Raw genomic sequence first — 22,214 nt, 5'->3', positions numbered from 1 at the left:
TCTCCTGAGTCAATTCTGGAAGTATGTGAAGCACATCAGAAGGAATCTTCTTCCTTACCAGCAAATATCTACATAAAGAAAATGGTCCAATTTGTCCTGGAAAGTGTCAGTGAGGTAGGTACTATTCTCCTACTTAATCTCCTTTTCAATGCATGCTTGTCCAAGTTAAAGTGAAATTTGTTTCTAGGCTTCTATGCAGAAAATTGAGTGGGTATGTGTATGAGCCAAAAAAGCAACAAAATCATTTCTCATGCCACAATCCTGGGAAATTATAGGCATCCACCTTTTGCACTTGCACTAGACTGCTGGATTTCTATAAGTCTTTCCTTTGATTAATAACTGAAACTACCTTAACCTCTACTGAGACTTCATATTCACCAACGAATGGACTTTACACAAGAGAGATTTTCCCATTACCACTTCGGCTTCAGACTTTCTTTGTGATATTCAAAGGAAACACTTTTATACCACATTGAGAATTTCATTTAACTTCCTTAGCTGGTGGAGAACATTTACAGTACAACCCTGCCTGACTATGAAGCCTTAAATAAGTGAACAATTGAGTCTTTTTCAAGCTCTGAAATATCAGCAAACAATTTTTGTTGACAAGCTGAATGAAACTGAAACACATTGCAAATATTTCTTCTGCTTTCAACAAGTATTCCTTAGCATTCTGAGGGGACTTTTTCCCCTGTGCTATTACTCTATTTCCCACTGCAACAGAAGGTATTCCTTAAACATCCAGCACAAAAGCACAAAGCCCTAAAAGGTCGGTCCTGCTTTGTGAAGCCTGCCTAAGAAAATAAAGTTGCTTACAAAATGCAAATCAGCAAAGGGCAAGGATCACTTTCTAATGAGTGTCTGAAGTCCACATATCACGTGACATTGACTTGCATTACCATCGTTTTCTAGGTAGAACGAATAGCCACTGAAGACAGTACAACTTCTCAGCTTAATAGAAGTCATGTGATAAGGAAGAGGCTACATGAGAAAATACCAGACACCTCACCACTGTTCTCCCAGATGAATTTTCACCAAGGTAAAGTAAATCTCTAATCTGAGATGCCTAACAGCCCTTTTTGACTCTCTCTCAACTCAGGTGAATAGTCTAATTTCATGTTGCTCTGATTACATGCAGTGTTGAATGGGATATTTATTGCTTTACGTTTAAATGACTTAACAATGGAAAGACTCGGGCAAGTCAGCAAGATTTCTGTTCCTTATTTTCTCCAATAACAGTAGTCTGAATGCTGTGAAGCAGTGATAACAAATCAGCTTGCACATATTTGACTCTTAAAGCAGTTTGCATAAGAACTGCATATAAAACAAAAGTGCTTTCAGCACTGCTTCTTTGCTCTTTACACTTCAGAGTATTTTCAAAGATCAAGAGTGGAATTCTGTGATGATATCCTCAGGCCATTAAAGAAGATATATTTATCCTTCCTATTTGATTACTCAAACAAAGATTTGTGGTTTCTTTTTAATATTTTAGTTTCATTTCTCTGTACAAAACACGTTTTGTAATTTCACACATACATTGCTGGAGTAATTTCAAGACAGAAGGCCAAATCCTGCTCACCGTATATTTAAGCCAACATACACTGATTTCACATTTCATTTGATTAAAATCAAGATTTTCTTATCTCTCAGTAATTCTCCAATTGTAACTAAGTATGGATTTCAGGTTCAGATGAGTTCTTTTTTCTAATTCTTTTCTCTTTTTATCTTGTTTAGACTGTTCTCTTTAACAGAAATCTCTGGGCTTGGGACAAGGGAAGGGTTGACTCTGGCTCAAGATGTACAGATTTTTTTTGGATGCTCAGCATTAAGTCTATGGACAATGCAATAACTGCTTTGCAAATCACGTAATTTCCATTAATTTCAGCTAGAATTAAGCACGTGGTTAAATTTCTATGCAACTTCTTTATTAGGTGTTCATCACAAGAAAAGGAGGTCCATTTGAAAAGATAAAGCCAATGCATCCTTAAATCAAAGTGATTCAGGAAGTCAGCTTATAAGTTCATTTTTGCTTAAGCTGGTGGAACTGCTGCCCAAAGGGATGGTTCCATCCTTAACTGCCTATTAGACTCCAATTCTTGGATCCAGTGATTATATATCTGGGATGAGTTCTTTGTTTTCTAGTGAGTCAAGCAATATGGCTTGTTGAATGAATCGGTACATCAATTACATTGAGAACGTGTGAGCCAAACATTATAAGGCAGCATTTCATTTATTTTTTTTAATTTCAGTTAAAAAATGATCATCTTTTGAGATTCTGGAAAAAGTCAAGTGAAAATGCTAAAGTACAGTTAGGCTGCAACAGCAATATTTAGGATTACTCCTTTATCGTAGAATCATAGAGTCATAGAATCATAGAGTCATAGAATCATAGAGTCATAGAATCATAGAATTATAAGGGTTGGAAGAGACCTGTGGAGGTCATCAAGTCCAACCCCATGCTAAAGCAGAGTCCCTATCATCAACTGAACAAAAAAGCTTCCAGATGGATCTCAAATATCTCCAGAGAAGGAAGGAGACTCCACGGTGTCTCTGGGCAGCCTGTCCCAGTAGTCTGTCACTCTCACAGTAAAGAAGTTATTTTGCATGTTTGTGTGCAATTTTCTGTGTTCTAGTTTTTGCCCATTACCCCTTGTTCTATTGCTGCACACCATTGAAAAGAGCCTGGCCCCATCCATTTGACTGTCACACCAAAGATATTTGTAAGCATTGATGAGATCCCTTCTCAGCCTCTTATTGTCCAGGCTGAACAGACCCAGACCATTATTAATGGAATTCTTGCAGCTGATTCTGATAATGGATTGTGCCTAGGCACTGTCCATTCAACACACAGAAAGAGTAGCTTATAGCTGAAGGTTTTGGGCCTCCAAATATAAGAAAGGAGATCTTCTTTCTCGGTTATCTGACTTTGCAACCTTTCAGTTAAGCATGCAGAATACAATTAATATATTAGATTTGTTTTATTTGGTATGGTTGAGAGCTGTGATAACCGAGACAGAATAAGATTATGGAAGGCCAGAGGTAGAATTACATTACCAATTTTTTTCAGTCCTTAAGGAGCTGAAGTCAGGGTTAGAAGACAGACGAACATGGATTATATAAAAGTTAGTCAAGCCAAATGTTATTTATGCTGTCATTTATCACAGAGACACAATGATTTATAATTGAAGTGTGTGATTCACCTTATTTCCTTTCTATTTCCAGACAAAGGGTCCAGATTAATGAATTATAGTCGATCAACAGAAGATTACAGACAACTGTCTGTGGACTACAGTGACACTAATAGCATTTCAGAAAGTACATCTTTGATACTGTCTAACCGAGGACACAGAAGAGGTAAGATTTTCCTGAAAGATTATTGTTATTAAACTACATATTCTGCTTTTTGTCCCCCGAAACATGAAACTACCTACACACTGCCAAGTGACAGGAACTCCCATGCCCTTGTAACTATATGTCTAGGGAGATATTTTTGACTAAGCATCAGGGAAGAACCTTTTATACTGGATTCCTTTTTACCTGTGTCCTACCAGGCAGCACCATCACCTCTTTCTTGCTTTATGCCTCTTTGCCAGATGAAGCTGTTCAGCAGATCACAGACAAAGCCTGACAGCATGTTTCTGCCATCTGGCGTTTTGAAACAGATGAGATGCCATGCAGCTCCCCCACGTAGATGGCAGTGTCAAGACAGCACCACTGAGATCAGCTGAATCTTTGAAAACTACCTGACACTTCCATGGTGGGGATTAATGTTTCTTTAAGTTCATTCAGAAACTAAAACTGAGAGCTAGAGAAAACAAACAAACCAAAAACAACAAATAAACAAACCACTTTCTGTTTTGTTATCATTTTGTCCTAAAGCTATTGTGTATTTCCTGTTCAGCATGTTGTTTTCATCATGATAAATGCCAGGTTGCTATGCTGCTCTTCTGATTTATTTTGTCTAGAGACACAAGGGTTGGAATTTTAGCTGTATTTTCAACCCTTTTACAGCAGGAACAGCATGAATGAAGCTGCTTGGCAGAGGATCCATTCAGTAAAGACACTGTGGTAGACATCAGTCAGGGTCCATTAGTAGCCAGAGTCTTATCTCCTGCTGTGGCAGGGATTCAGATGTGCTCTGTAGCACGTGTGTGTCTTTCATCCCAGAAATTTTTTTGCTAAGGCAATAAATCTAACATCTACCATGTCAATTATCATGCAACAAGGTATGCACACCAACTGTTAAGTTCACTGATGCCATAAATAACAGATAACTGCTGAGTTTTTCTTGCTTTTTCTCACTGGGGAGCATTAATTTTGGTTTCTGATATATAGCTGCTGACTATCATGAAATCTGTAGGAACATATTATCCATTCTCCTTCAGATTTGACAAGTTTAAAATTTACTAGGTGAAAATGAAAGGCATAAAGTCTGATCTCAAAGAATTAATTTCCTTCAAAAACAGAGCAGAAAACTTGGGTGCACACTGAATAAATGGAAGTCTGCCAGGAGATAATCTACCAAGACAAATAGAATATACCCAGGAAAATTAAGAAGTAGAGCAGCCTCTCAGCCCTGTGTCCCAAAGAAGAGAAAGGCGAGAGTACTTGTGCTGCTTCTGTTGATGCTTTCTTCCTGTGAAAGGTGCTGCTCAAGAATTGCATTCAGTATGGCAGCAAATAAAAACGTGTAAGGTACCATGGCTGTCCTGCTGAGGCTCATACATGTCAGTCATTTACCTAGCAGCACATGGTGAAAGTAAGCTCAGGAGACTGTTTTGAAAGTTTTTTGCTCCTTTTTTTCTTTTTTGAATTTTGGTCATAAACTTGGGAAAGGCTCGTTTCAGTAAACCTGAGTGAACCACTGCCAGTAGTACTCAGAATGCTGTAAAAACATCTAAAAAATGCAGGAAGAAAACTTGACTGTGAGTGCTTGTTTTCCACAGATATTATTGCCTGAGATAATGTATTAAAAAAAAAAAAAGAAAAAGAAAGGCATTCTTCTGCTAGAAGAAACATTACCTTCAGGTAGAACATCATTATCAGGAGAGATCAGTATCTCTATCCAGTCTGGACTTTAGAAGCTCACTTAATATATAACAAATTAATCATCTACAGAGTCAACTTCTCTGAAGCCTGCATGCTAACCTTAAACATCAGCAATGTATTGGATTTACTATCAAAGCATGACATTCTGGCCACTGAAACTAGCCAACTTGGCCCAATGCCACAACAGCTAGGAGTGAGAAAACTAAGGGAAATGTTATGTTCTTGTCACAATATACATACACAAAAATGTAAAATCTGTGAGTAGATAACTGTGAAGGCTTTGTCATGAAAAATCATGTCATTTTAGAACATGAGACTGTACCTTAACTTTTGTACCTAGGCTTGAATATTAGGCTCATCTCATATCTTACATTTTGTCAATACCATCTGCAGCATAAAAAGAAAGTTTATGCACATTTTAGCAATGTGACTTGATGTTGTAAGTTGTTAAATTGCAGTTGGTGACTGGTACACTGAAATCTATCGCTGTGTTTTCATGATGGAATTCAGAGAGAAGTCTCAGGCTGTAGTTATGCATACTTCACCTGCAAGAAAAGCTGTCCTATCTCAGCTTAACTTATCAGCTCTATTGTTCTGCCTAATTTGTGATAATTTGATACACAGTTCTTTATATCAGATCAGTGAAATGATCCAAGTGGAGACAAATTTAACATTAACCACTCTTCCTTGAGGGATTTAAAAGACCTCTGACGCTGCTAAAAACATTCATGAAACTACCACTTGCATTACCATTTCTGGTTCTATCTCTACTTTTTATTTTTCATTTACTGGGACAAGGAAATGCTTGTTCTTTAGCACCAGAGCGGAGCGAAGGTGAAAAATTTTACAAATCTTATTTGCTCATGACTCAAACTATGCTATATTGTTACTAGATTTTTATGGTGTAAAAACACTTACAATATACTTGATGTAGCAAATAACCAATGAACTATGTATAAATAATTTTAATTTCAGTGATTTTATATCTTGCTCTTATTAAAGCAGACAAGTTTCATGGCTTATTTACCCAGGTTTTGTACCTGAAAATGGAAGAAGGAATACTATAGGTAATTTCTGAAGAGCAAAAGCTGTTTCACAAATTACTTGAAAGCATATGGAAACAATGGGCATTGTACACATGCAGCTATTTTCTGTATTACATCCTCCTAAGGGATTACGAAGAGGAAGTAACAGTGACTACAGAACTGGGGAATCCTTCTGGTGTAGTATTCACATAGCCTTATCAGATAGTTATTTATCATGCCCAGGCAAGGCCATAAGAGAGAAAGTGGTCAGACTGAATTTTCTGCTTATTCTAATTGCCCCAAGACTGCTGCTACAATTTCTTCAACCGTGACACTTCCTGCATTCCTTTCAGGGAGAGTTACACAGACACACAGGTCATGGGACCCCACCCTTAGTGGATCAAGGACACAAAGCAGCTACAAGCTCTTCATAAACAGGTAATCAAAACTTATATTCCTGAAGACAGAGGCTGTTTTATTACCAAATGAGGCAGAGAGCTAGTGTGGCAATGTCATTATTGGAAAATACCTGGATCACCAACTGAATCTGTTACAATAACAGATACTATTTAGTTAGAAATTAAAGTGCACCTAAGATCAGTTTGGCTTTAACCAAAATTGTACAAACGCTTTAAGGAAATTGAGCTCCAGCCCTGAGCAATCCACGCAAAATATACACACTGAAATTATCCACTTTTCACCACTGTGTTCTCCCAGATGTTACTGTCCTCTCAAAATAGTTGCACAGCTTTACACAGCTGTCCCTACTGCCAAACTCAGACACTGTGGAAAGGAAAAACCTGACACAATTTCCACAGACATGTATTGGTAAAAAGGTATGAACAGTCACTGCTTCTACTGGAAAGGCATTTTGCAGAGTCTCTATTTGTCTTCATTCAGATTTTGCATCCGAGTCTTGCCTTGCTCTCACATTAGCAGAGGCCTGATCTGTTCTGAAGCTATGCAATACTATGCCTGTGCATGACCGATATTTCAGTAGATTATTTTCATTTCCATCTCAGTTCTCAGACAGATTTACCTCACTAGTATCAATCTTATCTCCAGACCTGCACTTTTGAGGAGTTACAGGTAACCTGGGAACATAAACAGTAAAGACCTCTGCTCTGTCATGAGAATTAGCCTCATTTCAGCCTTGGAAATACAACAGTAGCCTTGTGCATATGCAAGGACAACAGAAGATTGTACAATTGATGCTAGCTCATTTTCAAAAGCCAGCTAAAACACCACTACTTCCAAGAGTTTTCTAGACTAGGTGTTATCGTGGTGCAGTTATAATCAAGACTCAATAAATGGAGAAGAGATGTAGGTGCTGTTAGCCTCTAGGCATCACAAAGACCAGAATCCCATAGTTAAGCACTGTATAATCCCTACAGACATCCCATTTAAATTGAGTTCTTGACCCAGTTAATCAGGAGTTTCTTCTTTTAACTATGACATGAGTACTTTAGGCCCACAGGAAATGCTCAATTAAGATCAATTCCCAATTAAATGTATCCCGAATAAACAGTTTGAACTTCCTGGTAAACCAGCCATGATAATCTGATTTATGGGAGATACCTCATTGTACCTCTGAACCTGAAACAAGCAGGATGCACTACAGTAGCAGCTTTTGTAAAGGAAGAACTGTATCTAACTACACATGCATATATATGTATATACTGCAACCTATATATACATCACACACCTGGCAAATATATCAGTAGAAGATTTATTTATTGAGTGTTTTTGGAGTAACTTCCATGCTTCTGACTACCAATCTGGATATCAACCCGACATTCATGATCTATAATAGTGCTGACAAGAAAATGTTCCCCTCCTTTCCTGAAAGATGATCACTCTTTTCCAAATTTCCAGCAAACCCTTTCCCATAAAACTTCAGGAACTGTAAGCTTCACTTTTAGTTGTAAGCACCTGCAATTGAATTTCCAGCATGATCGTTGACTCTCTTTCACATACAGTAACAACAGCAGAGTGGAAATAATTTGTTTGGAACCTGCTAGTTCCCTATGTCAGGCAGCCAAGACAAAACAAAGTAAGTACTTACTGCCTACAAAACTTACTCACATAATCACTCTCTGTAAGGAGTCCAATCATCATAATTTACAACTCACAGTCCTAAATTTAAGCTTACCAGTCTATGCAGGACTACAGCCTATACATAAAGAAGATACAGGTGCCAAGTCTGGTATCAGTCACTCTGCAGGACTAATAACACGAAATGTTTGCCACAGGAAAATATAGTCTTGCTGATACGATCTCTTGAGTTGTGAGCCAATAGCATTTTCATAGCCATAAATGTCACTTGAGGTTATTTTTAGGGATATTTCATAGTAAAACCTCTTTCCGAGGTTAAATTGCTTGAGATGACAATACTTGTATATTTGTATAAGTAGAGAAATATAAACTACTCCAACAAATTTGATAAAAAGCTTTTGAAACTCTCTAGCTCTCTGAAGCCACTCCATCACGCACACAATAAAAGGATAAAAGAAACAAAAACCCTTACTTCATTGTAATTTTGGCAATTCTTAAAAATATAATTAACAATAATCCATGATCACAAAATCTTTCCTTCTGTACTGTATAAAGATTCTTTCTTGATTAGTAAGCATACATTAATTACACTGCAAGCTTATTCTAGGCGTACATTTGTCTGCTCACATGGAAAATACTATTAATTTGTGGGTTAAAAGTACAGTACAAAGATGGCTTTCTGATCTTAGATTTTACACATCTTTTAATTAAACTGAAAACTCCCTCAGTTCCTTAAGACATTAATGCTAATGAATTAGTATTAAAATAATTTAATTCCCATTCCTGGAAAATTCTAAATAATGTAATAACAAGTATTATTTCTGAAGCTTTTTTGTTTCAAAAAAACATTAAATGAGATATTGATTTCTTCCTGTAGACTTCCCAGAAAGCCCCAGAAATATGTGGGGCTAACTCCTGTGCCTGTTGCCTTCACTGGACTTAGTTCCAGCAAGATCTGTCTCACCAAATGAAGAAAGAACTGTTACTGAATTAAAGAGTAATTTTGATTTGTTTATGATTTGCATCATTAATATTATATCTGATAATCTCTTTTCCTTTAATGATGTCAACACATAACAACTTGTAGCTGACATTGTCCTGGTTATCATAAGATTCTGTCATCGATGTACCTTAACAAGGTACAAGCCTGTCTTGTTTTGCTGCATTCTGGATATCTTTCTCACTGTTACATCTCCTTTGAAGGTCAGTCAGCGCTGTAGAAGAAATCCCTGGTGGAGCTCATAGGAACAGCAGACACAACTTGCTGAGTTTAGGCTCCACCTTCTCTGTGTCTACAAAGGACTACACAGCAGCTGCTACATCACAGAAATGTTTGTTCCAAAGGAAGGAAAAGGTGACTAACAAAAAGCGTGTAAGCTGATCTCAAAATGTAAATATCACTAAAGAGAAACTTTTTGTTCTACTGTCATTCATTAATGACGTGCATATTAGCTACTGAGTCATCACTTTAGCTGAGTCTCCTAAACTTACAAAGTCCAGATTAGTCATGATCCAGTTGTGATAACTCAGAACTAAAGACAGTGAAAGGTCTTGTATGTAAAGACTAGGCATAATTAGGCCCCAGAGTAAATGCACAGGAGAGAGCTCCAACAGATGGAAGTCTTAAATCAACATTTGCACCACAAAAGTCCCTGAAGTCATTTAAGTGCAGCACGCCAATCAACAAAAATGGGTTTAATTGGTACCATTGCTAGGGATCTTTGTTATATTAAAGAGACATCTTTTACACTTCTGAATTGTCCCCTTACAGTTCTCAGGTCCAGAATTCATTATTTTGTCAAGTGAACCACCAGTGACTTTACAGCTGCCTGGATCAATTGTGGTAAGTACAAGCATTAAGAATTTGGAGCTAATTTTATGATCTTTGAGATGGGACTCTTTCTAAGTTTCATCTGAGTCCCACTCCAGTACTCTTGCTATGTCCTCTTTTCAAACAGAATTAGAGTTCCTGCACAAGTACTGAGACTTGAAAGCAGACCATTTAATTTTCAGTGCTGCATAACTATCTCTGTTGCAGTGACTGCTGTGAAAATAGCTGAATTCATCTTTCTCAGATAAGAATGCTGTCATTAGTATAAGACTTTTGAGACTAAGATTATACAAGAAATTACCAAGGTGACATCTAGAGCCAGTTTACTGAACTCCTGCAGTTTGCAAGCATACCCTTTACCATTCATAAGATAAAGCTAAAGTCTGACAGCCTACAGCAGTAAATAATAGAAAAAAAACAAACAACTGGGATTATCTTCAAATCTAGAACAAGTCCTGATGATTGCAGAATCTATTTTGTCGAGATTCCCTGTTTTTTCTTTTGTTTGCTTGTTTCAGTTTTTGCTTTGCTTGTTGTTGGCTGGTTTGTTTTTAATCGGACACATTTGGGATACAATATGATTTATGATAGTGGAGGCAGGGATTAGAATAGTGTTGTGGCCAATTTCATCAGGTTGTGTAGGGACTAGAGACCAGGGCCTTAGCAATAAAATGCTGTGGAGTTTGCATTGCTTGTACTTGGTACTTATTCTTTGCTCTTTATTATATGTTCTTAGACTAAGAAAGGAAAATCCTACTTGTCCCAAAGGGATCTCAATGTGATTCTACTCAATGGTCAGTGCCTTGAGGTGCAATGTGACATCAAGTCCAAGGCAAGAGATGTTTTCAATACTGTGGTGGCATATGCAAGCTTGGTGGAACATTCCTACTTCGGTTTGGCTTACCTGAAAGGTACTGAGACAGCTAATTCTGGTATATTAAGAAATGCAGTCCATTTATTAATGAATTCCAGTAAGATCCTTAAAGATCTTCAGATGTAAGCAGATCTAAAGCTTAAGCAAAAGTAAGTTATGTCAATTTAAACTGTACTGTGCTAATGGAAAGCATGTCTACTTTAATATGTGCATGACTACAGCCACACTGACACTAGCTTATATTCTCACGCAGAAAAGGCTCTGTCAAAGCCATACACCACAATAATGCTGAGCCATGTTGCCCCAGCAGAATTCTAGGAAGTTCTGTACTGTGCAAGGCTCGTTGTCAGTGCCCTCAGATGTAATTTGGAGTGAAGAACCTGAATAGTTAGCAGAATTCAAGCCTCATAGATTCTTGAATAATTGCATAGACAACATACCAATCCATATCTAACAGTTGTAATCCTAAATTACATGCTAGATGTCATCCTAAATTCTTTGTCAAAGCAGCAATAGACTAGTCCATAACGCTGAGAAGTTGACCTCAACTGATATTCATGATCCTTTCTTCTATTGCTAGTGATGTTCCTAACACAGGCAGCAGAATTTTGAGCTATGGAAGCTGTTTTGGGCTCCAGACTTACCACAGAACCACAAATTCTCATTTCAGGTAAGGAGTTTTTCTTTTTGGATGATGAGACCAAGCTCTACAAAGTGGCCCCAGATGGCTGGAATGACCAACCAAAGAAGAAAACCTCCATCATCAACTTCACACTCTTCCTAAGAATAAAATTCTTCGTCAGCCACTTCAGTGTTATCCAGTAAGTGCATGTTTCTGCTGACTGCTGATAAAACAGTGGCAGGCAGGCTGAGTGGTCAAAGCTCATCTTGTGTTCTTAATCCCTTCTGTGTTCCAGGCACAGCTTGACGAGACACCAGTTTTACCTGCAGCTTCGTAAAGATATTTTGGAGGAGCGGTTATATTGCAATGATGAGACTGCCCTGAAACTTGGAGCTTTGGCTTTACAGGCAGAGCTTGGCAATTATGCTTCTCAGGTGTGGATAAATAATAAAATATTTCTCAGAAGTCTCTGTCAACATCTTTTGCAGCTATATGACAAGCAAAAGCGAAAGAATGAAATGTGAATATTGCACAATTTGAACGAAGTCCTCCAGTAATCACACTTCAGATTTAGTTTAAAGAATTATGAAATTTGTCTGAATTTGAAGTAGTAGTGAGCCAGATGAATTTGACAGTAAATATGGCAGAATGATGAAAGATTCTTGATCCTTCATAATTGTCAATATAGCCTAGGATGTCCAGAAAATCTGAAGAAAAATTCCAGTATAGACACAGCTTGGATGTGCAAAGGGGTTTAAAGGGATTAGAAAGCATGGAAGAGAAAAATAAACACTCTGGAATTCACAGAGATTTTGTATGTAGGTTCAGATCCACAAGCTGCAAAGACAGGAAGGTTGCAGAGAGTGTATCTGAACTTGTCTTGTAGTTTCAAAGTTTCAAGAAAACATCCTTTCTGTTCTCTGTGGTATCTTCAGTTATGCAAATCAGTGTAGCACTCAATGATCTGATCCATCCAGTCTGATCCAGCCTGACATTGGGTCTTGCAGCTACAGCTGTCAGCTGTGAATGTAAGACAGCTGGGTTGCTTGCATGCACACCTCTTTTCTCCCCTCTGCACAGCATAGTGTGTGCCTTGAGCATCTGGATGAGCACAGGTGCAGGAGGCACATTTGGCTGTCAGGACACACTAGCTGCTGTTCCCTACCTTCTTTTAGGAAGTGGCAGCAGGATGACTTCAGCATATGGTCACACTGAAAATGGAAATGCACCGAATAAGAAAAGTCAAAACAGAACAAAAGGCTCCAGTCTCTTTTGTCTTTTCATTTTTTTTTCCCCTAAAGGTACATGGAAAGAGTTATTTTCGTGTTGAAGACTACATTCCAGCAAGCCGAATAGAGAAAATGACCCTGGCACATGTACAGAGAGAGCTTGCTAAATTACATCGCATGAATCGCTCCCTGTTTGAGGATGAAGCTGAACTAGAATTTTTAAAGGTAATTTGCCACACACCAAAGGGTATTTATCTATTTAGTCTTTGATATCAAGTCTTCATTTGCCATTGTCTATTATTTCCTTGTTGTCTAATTCAGTGGATTTTAGATGCGGTGAACAAATTTGAATATTCAACACAAAACTCCAAATTTCATTCTGCTATAGGCACTGTCACTATTACCAACTTATACTCCATTAAAGTACAAGGTGCTTTTCTATTGATAGTTTATAAACGCTTAATGCACATTTCAGGATATTTTCAACATCCTAAGAGCCGATGCAAGTTTTCAGCATGTTAAGAACATGTTGTCTAGGTTCTAGATGATCATGAATGCAACTACTGAATGTATTAGAGAGAGATAATTGTAAAGCAGGGCAATAAGCACCCTTTTGAGTTTCAGAATTATAGCGCATGTTCAGACATTTTCTGAACAAGCAGTGATTGGTTGTTCAAAACATATGTGAAGCACAGAAGTGAGGAAGGAGTTAGCTGAAGTATCATCTCATATGATTCTCTATCAAGAGTGTTATGATGAAGCAGGATTTAATTTTTTTCTTAATTTCTCTTCCTCTCCAAACTTCTCAGCTTCCCATAAAATGGAGAACATTAAGGAATAGAAAATGAATAAATAACAGAAGCCATTTTGCTGCAGTGCCACATGTTTTTATTTATAGCATCATTTTAGTTCAATTGCTGTTTAATTATGTTCGTTTATCATCTAACACTGTCAGTGGAATTGAAGAAATAGATTGAGGCTTAGCCTTAATAACAGTCCCATCATGCATAGAAAATCCAGTGAAGGAAAGCAGCTTTGTTCATATTTGTTTCAGTGAGTTCCTGAAGAAGGAGCCAACACATCATACACAGTAAGAAAGCGCTCATGGCAAGAACGTGCAAATTCCAAATATAAAAGGGATTAAAAATTAAAACCAAGATTTGTATAGTGATTATGGATGTCCCAGTTTTCAGGCCCTGAGTATTTGTGCTCTGGATTCTTCTTTTTTTCTTCTGAAAATAGATCTTCTTAAAGTGTTTTATGTTGGACAATGAAAATCTCTATTTGTGGTTGAAATTCTGCATAGGCTTCCCACAAAAAAAAGGATATTAGGATAAATTAATATTGTTCTGAATATCGCAAAATAGACCAGAAAATCACCATAATATTCTGTAGTCCTAGAAAAGGTCTATGTCACATTTTAACATTTTGTGGCCAAGTGTAGGAGGTAGAAGGACAAGCATCTAGAACTGCTGAGTGTGGCTCCTTGCAATATCCTCTTCGTGATGTTAGAAGAAAACTCCGTAACTTAAGATTTGTTGCAAAAGAAATTTTTAATATCTGGTTTTAAAAAATGATAGCAGTGAAGGAATTAATGCATGCATTTGGGTGACTTTGTTATCAGTAGCAATGCCAGAGTAGCCCTGGCATAAAAGTTTTAGCAGTTTTCCTAAGATCAGCGTATCTGCTGTACTTTATGATTTCTAATTTTCTTGGGGAAACAAAGACGTAGAAAAGAAAACAGAAATAAGATTTAGCAGTTGAACAGTATTAATCTGTTCAGAAATAGATGCAAATGCTAAGTAGCAGTAATACTACTGCTTCAATGCCACTGCAAAATTTAGATTATTCTGCAGGAAGTTACATAATCCTCTTAGTTCTTCAAATGAGGTATGTGGGAAAGTGCTATTTTAGTTTTATCATGGAAAATGAATGCATATGGTAGCCCTATGACATACCAAAGTCAGGTGATTATTTTGTGAAAGAGTAGGTATGAAAATTTGGGAAGGGTTTCTAAGCCTTTCTTGAGAGAATCAAGGAAGATACTGCACAGGCACTCAAAACCCTTTCCCCTCCCATCTACCTACCGATTTTCCTCATGCCTCTTTTTTAATAACACGTGGCAAGTGCACTTTTTCTCTGTTAGGTAACTCAGCAGCTTCCTGAATATGGAGTACTATTTTATCGTGTGTCCCAAGAGAAGAAAGGAACAGGAGGGGACATTATCTTGGGAATCTGTGCCAAAGGCATCATTGTATATGAGGTCAAAAATCACACAAGAATTGCCAGTTTAAGATTCCAGTGGCGGGAAACAGAGAGAATTTCAGCTCATGTGAGTTGCAATCAAGTGAAATTCTACTACTTTACACCTCTTCTGTCTGTCACTTTTATAACTTTCTTCCATTTGGTGCTAGAATTAGACTGATTTTGTACAGATACGTTCTTTTTGAAACCAGACTAAAATCAAAGTATGACATGGATGTGGATCTCTGGATAGCCAATTCTCAGAGATGCTTTGTTTCTGTTGTTGCTCCTGTTTGTTTTTGAGAAGGATGAAGTCAATTACTACAAACCTGAGTAAGCTGAGTACTACAGAAATGACACCAAACCTCTATGTAGCATATTCTTTATTCACTCCCTTCCCATCTTCACTTCTCTCTCGCTTTTCTTTCATTTTCCTTTCTACATCAGGTCACTGGATCTTGACTACCTTTTTTACAGATCTTACTTTTGCATCCTTATCTCTCAGTACATGCAGTGTCTCTTAAACTAGTACTGGTGACAAGATTATAACTCCTATCTTCTACCAGAGGTGTGCCAATATACTGTCTTACAGTGCTAATATTTACCACATCTCCCAGTCCATTTGCTTCCCAAGAAGGCCTTTCTGATCCTTGAAGATTTTTTTTTGTTTCACTTTCAACTGGTTTAAACAGTTTAAGATCTCTAGGGACAAATTTGCCAAGCCTATCAACCTGCTCCCAGTGCAGTCAATGTCTCAAAGGCTTTTGACTTTCAACGTAGGGCAGTTATGAACTGACAGCAGTTGAACATACAATGGGCATTTTCTGCAACTGCAAGAGATGCAGAAAGGCAGAAATGTATGTAGACAAACAGAATGCAGATGAACTTTCAGTGCCTCAGTATAATGTTTGATATATTAGATGAAGCAAGCTGTGTTCTTTTTTTTCCTTCAGAGAAAGAAATTCATGATTGAAAGTAGCTTCAGTGGCAAGAAACACACATTCATTACTGATACAGCAAAGACATGCAAATATCTACTGGACCTCTGCTCAGCCCAACACAAATTCAATGCACAAATGAATTCCAGGCAACTTCGTCAAACTTCATCAGGTGAGCGGTAAATGTACTTTCATTGTACAGTCCATAGTACAATGTAAAGTGCTACACGGGAGAAAAGAACTCCAAAGAAAAGACAGACACTTTAGTTAAGCTGAGAATCAGAACCTTCACATCAGATTCTCTGTGCTTCGGTTTTCCCTTTGCTGAGTAGATGACAGTGTCTTCTATTTCACTGAAAGCTAGAAGTGTGTGAGTCAAATCTAGTGTGTGCATGTGAGTGAAGTACTCTGCTGATAATATCTATGTATCTAACCTCAGTTTTACAAAAGGCATAATTACATTACTCTTCATGAAACCTGAGAATTGTGAGGACACATATTAGTCTTATCCCAATTGTAACCCAAAAAATGTTCAACACAAAGAATAGCAAAAGTGGTGTCCAGATGTGCTGGAGGTGAAGTTAGTTAGCTGGACATCTTTGCTTAGAACAGGGATTCAAACCCATGGTTCGGTCACAGGACAAAGCCACTAAATCTGTGGCACAGCAGTCGCACTCACTAGATTGCAGTAGCTGGCTGTTCTCTTCTACCACGAGGTTTTGCCATATTTGTGGGAGATATCACTATTACCTCCTTAGACTTCAGATTTTCCACTGTTTTAATAAAAAGTTCTTCTCAACCCAGAGCAGTTATGCAGCATTTTCCACATGCAGTCCTCAGCATGTTCTGTATAGATGGGTGAGGATCATTCTGGGGAAACTGAGGCACATGAGGAATAACTTAGCCTAGGCTGACAAACTGACATCACTTTTCACCTCAATGGAGCAAAACAGGTTTTCATTAGCTGAGGACTCAGCCATTGCCTTGAACAGAATCGTAATTGTTTACAGCTACTGAAGCTTTGACCCAATGAGTCATGGCAAGAGAGGAATGCAATGAATTTATTCCACAGGATATAGCAGGATGATTACCATCTTGCTTCTTTTTTACTAAAATTATTTCAGAGAGAGAAAGCAAAATTCCACCTGCACAAATTTGTTATCATGGAAAAAGATGCTAGGATGACATTTAGGTTCAAGATACAGTCTTTTTGCTTGGGCTCCTGTAGCTCCATAGGAAGCTCAGTGGAACTATGATTTGTAGCAAGTAAATGAGGCCTAATGGTGTATCTTAAAGTTTTCTGAGTCACATTTGCTTGCAGTAATACTTTTTTAATGAAAATTACTACATTCCTAGTAAAACAAAATGATTGAGCTTAGAAAATTGTGACCCAGGTCCTAGTTACAACTCCTCAAGTCACTGAAGCCAGCCAAACTCCACAACTGTGTGACTGATTCTGAGGTTCAGTGCACTTGCTGCCCCAAAAGAAAAGGCTCCATGAAGGCAGTGACAGACAGCAGTTCACAGTGCTGCCTTTGCCACCTCTGGGAGTCCACAGATTAGTAGTCTGTTTCTACATGAGGGAAACTCTTCCTTCTGCATTGTTAATATGCATAAGTCACAATCTCTTCAAAACTTGCTCACCATCCCCTGCTTTGAAATCACCATGGCAACACAGGCTGTGCTAATACCATGGCAGCAAGGCCTGCTGCTGCCTTTGTGAATGTGTCTGATCAAAGCTGCTGAGGATGGGGGAGCCCAGATTTAGTGCTGCAGAGCAGGACTCTAGAAAGCTGCATTCAGAGTAGTGTTTGTTAGGACAAGGCATGGAGGGTCAGTTGGCATGTACAAGCAGAATGAAAGACTGTATTTATGTGAGCCAGTACCAAGCTGGGTTCTTGTTTTACTTTCAGACATGCCTCTAATTACCTGCTGTTCTTCTCTCTTTCTAAGTAAGGAGTGCCTTCTCCAGCACTGCCTTGTTTTAGAGAAATAAAACCTTCTGATAGGATAGATATGTAAACTGCAGAGCCCAGACATCATTAAATAGCAGATGTTGTACACAGGTGTAAAATTGGGTACCAAGCATTACCACAAAGACAGGCTCTCACTCAATTTTGCTTGGGCAAATCTCTGAGAGCAAAGAGCCAGCTCCATGGATCCTCTTTCATCTTGTGAGAATATGTGTTAGGAGTACTCCTGTCTTCTCAGATATACATACTTGATGAGGTGGACCAGTAAAAGATGAGGAAATACAAGCCTGACTGATTCAATCTCTGACTGACAGAAAAGTTTCCGTACATAGAACTTTAAGAGTATGCAATTGATAGAGATATTCAGGTTTAAATTATGCAGGGCTGTACATTTTATCTGTCAAAGTGGATTCATAGTATAATTCACAGAAATGGAATTTACATACAGTGCATACTTCCTATTAAATCAATGGATTGGAAACTCTTTCTCACTCGCTTCAAGTCTTAGATATTCTGAAATATACCAGAACAAATATATCTGTGATGTCAACCTTTTTGCTGGTGCATTCAAAATGTTAGGAAGCAATGTTTGGTTTTAGAAGATGGGATAGCGTCAGTGGACTTATCTTTCCCTCCTCTCCCTATCTCCCTTCTCATTCAGAGGAAAGTAAATTTATGGAAATAGACAAATCAAATTCTGCATATGCAGCTCAGCATGAACACCTTGCACTGATTCAGAGACTATCTCGTTCAGAAAATGTGCTGTATGGGACAAACGTGGAAAACCTTTCTGCTGAGATGATGAGCAAGTCCTGTGACAACCTCAGTGTGGAAACTAACAACAGGACAAGAGACAGAAGCAATCTGGGCAGGTAGGTTTGCTTTTTTCATTGAACCTGTGGAAGAATACTCAGTTGTAGACAGCATCACAGCGAAACTTTACGATAAGATGCAAGAAAGACTTTTATTTTGCACTGCTTATTCAAAAGTCCAAGTCAGCACTGGGACTCCTTTGTGCCAATCATAGTGTACACAGGCACAAATCTACAGTCGAACAGATAAGACCTTGAAAAAGATTGGCATTTAAATTTTTACCAGGTCATAACTTGAGCACTTACTAGCATATGAAGATGTATGAAAGCATCTGTATCCAGTTCTGGGCTCCCTGGTACGAAAAAGGCAGGGATCTCCTGGACAGAGTCCAGTGCAGGGCCACAGAGATGAATAAGGGACTGAAGCATCTCCCTTATGAAGGTGAGATGAGTCTGACCTGAGTCTGTTCAGCCTCGAGAAAAGAACAGTCGGGGTGATCTTATTAATGTTTATAAATATCTTAAGTGTGGGAGTCAAAGGGACATGGCCACTTCTTTTCAGTGGTCTGTGGGGACAGGACAAGGGGAAATGGCCATAAACTAGAGCATAGGAAGTTATGCACCAATATGCGAAAGAACTTCTTCACAGTGAAGGTGACGGAGCACTGGAACAGGCTGCCCTGGGAGGTTGTGGATTCTCCTTCTTTGGAGATTTTCAAGACCCGCCTGGACACCTCCCTGTGCAGCCTGTTGTAGGGAGCCTGCTTTGCAGGCTGGGTTGGACTCAGTGATCTCTAGAAGTCCCTTCCAACCCCTACAATTCTGTGATTCTGTGGTACTGTGAATGTAAGGGACAATTAAAGTGAAGTCTTTATTAAATGTATCTTCTCTGGAAGTTGCAGTAGGTGAACTGAATACACAGTGGGACCTGGTTTTGAGCATGCCTCACCTAACCTATTCCTCCATGTCTAAAGGTGTCAATCACAAAGAACAGCATAAGAATTTACTTTTCATTTACACTGGTACACTCACCAGTGTAGATGGTTACTATAGCTCCACACAATTTCAAGGCCTTTGATGAATACCAGTGCCTTTTGGAATACTGAGAATTAGAGACAAGAGAAGCATGAAGTACTAAGAAAACTTTCAGACACAATTTTGTCTGAATGGACAGAAGGACTAATGAATCATGCTGAGACTATCCTATGTTTTCCTGCTGTCTATGCTCAGCTCAGAATAAAACACAAAGATATCGGTCATGATGTGAGTGGTGTAGTGGCAGCTATTATTTGGAAGCAAATGCCAGCAAGGATAAACAACCTCTTTCCTACAGTGAAATGTGGTCAAGCAATCAGAATAGTGGTTAAACGGCTATAGACATGCATTCCTAACTTGGTTCTGACAGGCTAATGACAGTGAGCAGTGGTAAATACCACTGCTGATTTGTTGCTATTACACAGTCTTCATTTTGTGCCATGCAGATCCACATCCGGGCTATCCCAGTCAGAAATGCACATCAACTTGAATGGAAAGCAAAGGAGTTATGACTACCTCTCTATTCATTCAACTCAGAACACAATCAGTGGTGAGTATAATAATCATAGAGACAGCACTTCTCCATATGTTTGGTTTCAATAGTAGAGGACAAAATCAGATTCTATTTACATATTAAAGAATAATCTTTTGCACTTCTTACTCTGTAAATTAATGCAGAGCTTGGTGGTTCATGCTACTATATTTCCTTTCGCTCCTCCTTTCATCAGGATGAGTGTTAAGGATTTTGATAATGAAATTATTCCATCAGTACTGCCTAAGGCTCCTCAGATAAGTAATTCAGTACACTCAAGACATTCACATGAGGCAGTCTTGAAGGCTATCATTCAGTTTGCAGTTGAGATATACAACTCAGCAAATGCTGCATGAGACAAAATAGGCTTTAGGTCCTTTCTCTATTTGTGTGCTTGTGTGACAAAACTAACTGTAATAAGAAACACAAAGCACCTAATTTTCTTACAGAAGCCAGCTGTCCATAACACATATACAAAAAGAGAAGGTTTATGGAATACAAAGCTATGATTATTTGTTCAATTTGTTTTAAAGTTAGAACTGTCCTTTAAACACACTGTGGCAATTGTGCATTGTTAACTACTGTTAACATTACCGAAGTCATCATCACACTCAGTGCTGACTGGATTGCCAATAAGGCTCTGTAAGGCCTAAGGCTAGAGTTCCCAAAGGAATGCGTAGTAGATATTCTGTCCAGATAACCCTCATGTTCAATGAATGCTACACGCCTGACTTTTTAGACAGCCTAATTTTAATAAAAATGCTGCAGATAAACAAGTACTCTCCAAAGGGAAGAACTTACACTGTGCTTTCCTGGTTCTACACACATCTTTTTCTAAAGAATGCAAATTCTGAAACACTGATTTGAACTTTCTTGTATTCTATTGATTCAGAAGTAATGGTAATGTTGAAAGAAATAACAAAAATATATTCAATTGTTGATGCCTCAGTTTTGCATTCTACGCGAATCTCCTGTCTTCTTCTGTCCTCATCTGCATTTATTCTAGCTGTTTTGTTTCTGCAGCCCCTGGATCACCAGCTGTCCAAAAAGAAGTTTTACTAAGTGGTCTAGAAAGAGAAATAATTTGTGTCAGCCTAAAACGTGACCCTAAAAATGGTTTTGGTAAGTAAGGAACGTAAATTTTATATTTGCTAATGGGTCCTGGTGCAAACTCTGAGCAAAGTTTTAACCTTTTTCAACTCATTTATTCTCCTTATGGAATAAGAATACCAGTCTCTGCAAAGGACAACATTTCAGAGACTTAAAAGAGCTGAATGCATAAACCAAGTCAACAATTTTTTTTCAGAGGATTAATTAGTATCATAGAGTTCAAGGCACCAAATTTTCAGAGTACAATAATAGAAATGAGGGAGTTACTGTTCTATAAACCCTTCACATATTGCCCGTGCGCATCCAAAATGCATAAACAAACTTCACATGAATATTTCTTGACTTCTGGATTCTTATTTGAATAACATTTTTGTTAAATAATACATTATCAGACTGCATCCTTTTCTAAGGGATGAATTCAGAGAACATGTAGATCCACAGTTGACCATTAATGCAATTAGACATCAGATTTTTAAGTGGCATGCCTTTATTTCCGTCATAATTATTCTACCAGTGAGAAGAGTATTTTCTGCAATAGGAAGAATATTTTATGCCAGGATAGAGAAATTAAGCTACTTAAAAATAAATTAATTTTCTTAGATGTCTCTTATACGTTCATTAGAAGTTTACATGACCAACCTCAGGAGGCTGGAGGCCACATAGTGTAAAACAACATCCTTATTTCTTTTTTATACCTTCTCTGGGTGTTACATAAATAGCTTCTAAGTCCTGTAAGAAACAAGTTGGAGTCTTTTGAAGTCCCAAGCCAGAAAAGTATTCTCACTGATATATTATGTGTAGGTAGCAGCCACTGAAGTCACTAGCATGCTTAAATTATAGCATGAGTTTAAAGATCACCCAGATCAGGATGTTGGCAACCCATTC

General features: G+C 38.1%; 2 protein-coding genes across 6 annotated transcripts in view; one reads left to right on the top strand and one right to left on the bottom strand.

The window, feature by feature from the left end:
- Window positions 1-22,214, bottom strand: part of MAPK8 (mitogen-activated protein kinase 8) — a 108,670-nt gene that overhangs the window by 71,191 nt on the left and 15,265 nt on the right. The window lies entirely within an intron of this gene.
- Window positions 67-22,214, top strand: part of FRMPD2 (FERM and PDZ domain containing 2) — a 54,535-nt gene continuing 32,387 nt past the window's right edge. For 2 of the 5 annotated variants that reach the window (XM_048946099.1, XM_048946101.1), the window contains exons 1-15: window positions 67-118; window positions 917-1,039; window positions 3,223-3,354; window positions 6,428-6,512; window positions 9,333-9,483; window positions 9,901-9,972; window positions 10,697-10,871; window positions 11,505-11,655; window positions 11,752-11,890; window positions 12,758-12,910; window positions 14,832-15,017; window positions 15,883-16,039; window positions 18,502-18,712; window positions 20,134-20,237; window positions 21,243-21,341. In XM_048946099.1, the coding sequence (XP_048802056.1) occupies window positions 82-118; window positions 917-1,039; window positions 3,223-3,354; window positions 6,428-6,512; window positions 9,333-9,483; window positions 9,901-9,972; window positions 10,697-10,871; window positions 11,505-11,655; window positions 11,752-11,890; window positions 12,758-12,910; window positions 14,832-15,017; window positions 15,883-16,039; window positions 18,502-18,712; window positions 20,134-20,237; window positions 21,243-21,341 (1,975 nt within the window). In that variant the 5' untranslated portion in view covers window positions 67-81. The other 3 variants (XM_048946100.1, XM_048946102.1, XM_048946103.1) reach the window with 3 other exon arrangements.

This window comes from Lagopus muta, chromosome 5 (genome assembly GCF_023343835.1).
Source record: "Lagopus muta isolate bLagMut1 chromosome 5, bLagMut1 primary, whole genome shotgun sequence".
Taxonomy (NCBI): Eukaryota; Metazoa; Chordata; class Aves; order Galliformes; family Phasianidae; genus Lagopus; species Lagopus muta.
Note: the sequence above shows the minus strand (reverse complement) of the source record. Positions and strands in the feature narration are given on the sequence as shown.